This window comes from Brassica rapa, unplaced genomic scaffold (assembly GCF_000309985.2).
Source record: "Brassica rapa cultivar Chiifu-401-42 unplaced genomic scaffold, CAAS_Brap_v3.01 Scaffold0603, whole genome shotgun sequence".
Taxonomy (NCBI): Eukaryota; Viridiplantae; Streptophyta; class Magnoliopsida; order Brassicales; family Brassicaceae; genus Brassica; species Brassica rapa.
Window position 1 is genome coordinate 1 of NW_022610543.1, and position 4,593 is coordinate 4,593.

A 4,593-nucleotide genomic window follows, 5' to 3' on the forward strand; every position below is an offset into this window, starting at 1 on the left:
ACGTCCAGCTGGTTCCAAGAACAAACCAAAGCCACCGATCTTCGTCACGCGCGATTCCCTAACGCTCTCAAGAGCCATGTTATGGAGATCGCTAGTGGGACTGACGTCATCGAAACCCTAGCTACTTTCGCTAGGCGCGCCAACGTGGCATCTGCATCTTGAGCGGTAACGGCACGGTGGCTAACGTTACACTCCGACAACCCTCAGCAGCTACCGTTTCCTCCCCCTGGAGGTGCGGCTGTTTTGGCGTTACAAGGGAGGTTGAGATTCTTTCTTTAACAGGTTCTTTCTTGCCTGGACCGGCTCCACCTGGATCCACGGTTTAACGATTTACTTAGCCAGTGGTCAAGGTCAGATTGTTGAGGAAGCGTGGTGGGCCATTGATGGCAGCTGGTCCGGTGATGCAATTGCTGCCACGTTTTCTAATGCGACTTACGAGAGGTTGCCTTGGATGGGAAGAAGCGGCTGAGGGCGGCGGCGGAGGAGTGGTTCCAGGGCAGCTTGGGGCGTAGGTTCTCCTCTGAGTAGCGGTGGCGGTCGAGGAGATGGAAACCAAGGACTTCCGGTGTACAGTATGCCGGAAAATCTTGTTTCTAGTGGCGGTGGAAGCGGTGGAGGAGGGCAGATGAGCGGTCAAGAAGCTTACGTTGGGCTCAAGCTAGGTCAGGATTTTAACGTACGTAAAATGCCTTTTTTATTTACAAAAGTTAACAATAAGAATTATGATGATGTCTATTATGATAATGATGATGAAATTAGTCAGTTGCTAGTTGCTACTATAGTGAGCTATGTATTGTCTGCTGAACATTATATTATGCTCTCTCGTGACTACGATTATTATTTGCTAAATTTCACTTGTGTTTCTGATCTTTTATTAAAGTTTTTTCTATTTGTTGGATTCTTCATTTTCCCAAATAATGAGTTATCTGTGTACGTATATGATTGATCCTCACTAAATTTGAACTCTTTAGGGTTGACCATTTCCCAGATATATATGAGTAGCCTTATACTGTTATACATTTTATAATATAATTGGCTTTATTTTAGTTACCAGCCTCACACTCACCTGCCCTTATTAGCAGTAAGTTAAGTTTGCTATAGTACAATTTATGTAGAAATTGATTGACCAATTCACATCTTAATCAATACCATGATATGCATATGTCAACCTTCTTAACAAAACATCGAATTCTAACTCGAGTAAAAGCAACGCGATCACGTAGAGGTATTTTTAAACTAAACACATCAGGCGAATGCATTTATATATCATATACTTAGATTTTAAAATGATCAATTAAATCAGGAGTATGTAAAAGTAAATTAAAGAATTACGGTAAACTATCAATTAACTCCGGTTTCAGGATTGGTTTCGAGTCCACATACATAACAAATTCTCTTATTCTGCTTTGGTATGATCTTTCATGTGCAGTAATTCATTTGATGATAGACTCATGCATATAATATATTTTCCGAAGAAACATATTCACATTATGATTAGTCGGATGGAAGGGTCAAATGATCAAATGCCATTAACAAAACAAAAAAAAAACTTCTTTTAGATAAATCTAGTTAACACGCATACATTCAGATTAGTATATTATTTTAATTACCGTGCACTAGTGTAAAAGATGATGCATCCGACCAAACATTGAGTTATCATGCATGAGCTATTAAGAAGGTTATTTCAAATGACGATAAGATTTTTTTATAAAATATAAATGCATGTGTTTTCTGGAAAATCAAATCGTCTGGAGTGAAACCAAATTTATAATTAATGTTTTTTTGTGAATCTGAAACGGTCAAATATCTACAAACTAGAAGCGATAGTCAACCTCAACTAATATAACTAAATCAGTCGACTACAAAAACTAAACGTTATGTATACATGTTTATAAGGCACACTACAGTCTACACTGCAAGTTCGATGCAACTATTTAATATAGTAACCAGGGGGAAAGTGTGAAATGCAAAGTTGCAACAATATTTATACCGTTTTTCTTAATTTACGTATTATAAGCGATAGTCAACCTCAACTAATATAACTAAATCAGTCGACTACAAAAATTAATTGTTATATATACCTGTTTATAAGGCACACTACACAGTCTACACTGCAAGTTCGATGCAACTATGTTATACTATACGTAACCAGGGGGAAAAGAGTGAAATGCAACTATAGATTATTCCCTTTTTCTTAATTTAATACAGCTAAATGTGGGGGTATGTGTATTAATAACCCCATTGCTGTCAGCTTATAAGTGTCGTCACTTAACCAGAATTTTAGGCTTTCTTGACCATCTTTTGATTAAAAATCATAAACAAAAATATGAGAGTATAGGAGCCTTTTCACATGGCACCACATGCGTTCCTCTTGCAAAACGTAAAACCCTAATGGACCTGTCTTTTATATATTTACATCCGTACTTTCTCGAGCATAAATACATAATACTAAAAATGATTAATTAAAGTGGTTTTGAATGTGTTAAAATGGTTTTGAATTTTGAATTATTCATATTAGTTCCCTTTATTTATATATATATTATTAGCAAAGCGATTTATCAAGATCCAAGTATAGCTCTCTTTTTTCTTTCTTTTGGTCATCTCAACAGATTAACAGAAAAACGAAATTACAAGCTCACAACAAATTAAAGCGCAACGACCCATGCATATATAAACAGATGAACACATACAGTAATCACCACTTCACCTCTTATATTTATAACCCAAAACTAGTGTTAGATATTGATCTGTGACAAATTTACTCGTAAAAACTAATGAAAGCTCAGGCATATATATGTAAAGCCTTATTCGTGTTTAACTCCAACAAATTAGCAGTCCTTTTCTCTCTGAATGATTGAAATACCGTATTTAGATAAATAATTTACGCAAATGATTATTATCAACCGAAACGATTAGTTTACCAAAATTTTATGATATAGAATTTGTTTTCAAATCATAAGTTTTTGTGGTACTTTATAAAAAAGGAAGCCCTAAACCCCACTGAAAAGGCAATAATAGTTACCTATAAAAAGTCCAAAACCAAAGCAATTAACAACTAATACTTTGAAAAGGAATCCACAAACGAGCATTATTAAAAGTATAACAAAGACCGCAAGATAAATCATAGCTCGGAGGTACTGCTTCATTGAAATAAGTATAAAATGTATTTCTAACACTGAGATAATGCGCAAGCCGTGATCCATTTCCGTGATATATTTAATGTTTTACATCATGAGCAGTTTTTCAATTCGGAAATTGTATAAAATCTTAATTATAAGAATATTATATTGTAAGTTTTTGGAATAATAATGGAGAGAATAACTTCACTAATTCTCTTATATATTGTCTGTTATATTATATTCTGATGTTCTTCAAATGATATGAATTGATGTTTTATCATCTATAATTTCAATAGAACATGTATACTTAATATTTTCATAGAACTTTACTGTTTCGACTTTTGTTGTTATTAATCCTCTTGTTTGGACGAAACAAGATTTAAATTTCCAAAAAGAAGTTGGAATGGGACTTTTTTTTGTCGTCATGGAGTGTTTATATATTCCAATCCAAAATCCAAAGAGTAGTACATTATAATACTATATTTTAAAACTCGGACATCATATCTGTCGAATATAATTTATAGCGTTACGTGATGTTTCTTCTTCAGCCTACACAAAGCATTAAATAACACTAACTTTGGTAATCGTATTTCTATAACAATCAAACACTTGGTGTGGTCTGAGCTGGGTGTAAAGTGCAAACATAAATGATTTAAGAAAACATTTAATATGTAAAGGATTTAATAATACAAATTCTATTAAGAAGTATTATTATACAAATTTGACAAATACCAAATTACATTTAGTTTATTAAATTCTTTATGATCCATCTCAATTTTTTCTTTGATCAAATCCATAATGAGAGATAAAAAAAAGAAACGCAAGTGATTTTATATAGAGAAACCACTAAAATTACATATTATCAGATATAAATAAATTTGAAATGAAATAGATAACCCTACGAAAATATTGAATTTTCGGTAAATGCTCTATATAATGAAGCCTATGATCTTTAGTGTTGTTTTAAAATTTATAAACACATTCTACATTTGTATTAATGTATATTAAACTCTCTTTCATGGTACGTGAGCATAGTTTTAAAATTTTGTCAATTAATTTAGTAAAAATTCATAATACTCCCTAAATTGGTGTACTAACCATTATAAATCGCAATTTCAAGAGAAACATAGACAACAAAAGTTTCAAACCTCTTGACCTTCATCATATGTTAGTGAAAGATGCAAGTATGTATTAAAACAGTATTTTCATATTTTTAAATTTTTTCAAAATATATGTGTTAACCCTACGAAAATATTGAATTTTTCGGTAAATGCTCTATATAATGAAGCCTATGATCTTTAATGTTGTTTTAAAATTTATAAACACATTATAAATTTGTATTAATGTATATTAAACTCTCTTTCATGGTACATGGTAATTATTTTATTTTTTTTATCAATTAATTTAGTAAAACTTCATAATACTCCCTAATTTGGTGGACTAACCACTATAAAATTGCTATTTTCTAGAGAAA

General features: G+C 32.5%; 1 protein-coding gene across 1 annotated transcript; it reads left to right on the forward strand.

Annotated features, from left to right (window-relative positions):
- Positions 1-4: 4 nt before the first annotated feature.
- LOC103848906 (AT-hook motif nuclear-localized protein 19) lies at positions 5-675 on the forward strand (the record flags this gene model as incomplete). Its single annotated transcript, XM_009125729.3, is given in 11 exon segments — positions 5-53; positions 56-133; positions 136-223; positions 225-259; positions 262-315; positions 318-369; positions 371-402; positions 405-453; positions 455-507; positions 510-644; positions 647-675. Coding segments are annotated over 11 exon segments (654 nt in total), but the record flags the coding sequence as incomplete, so codon positions are not given.
- Positions 676-4,593: the final 3,918 nt, after the last annotated feature.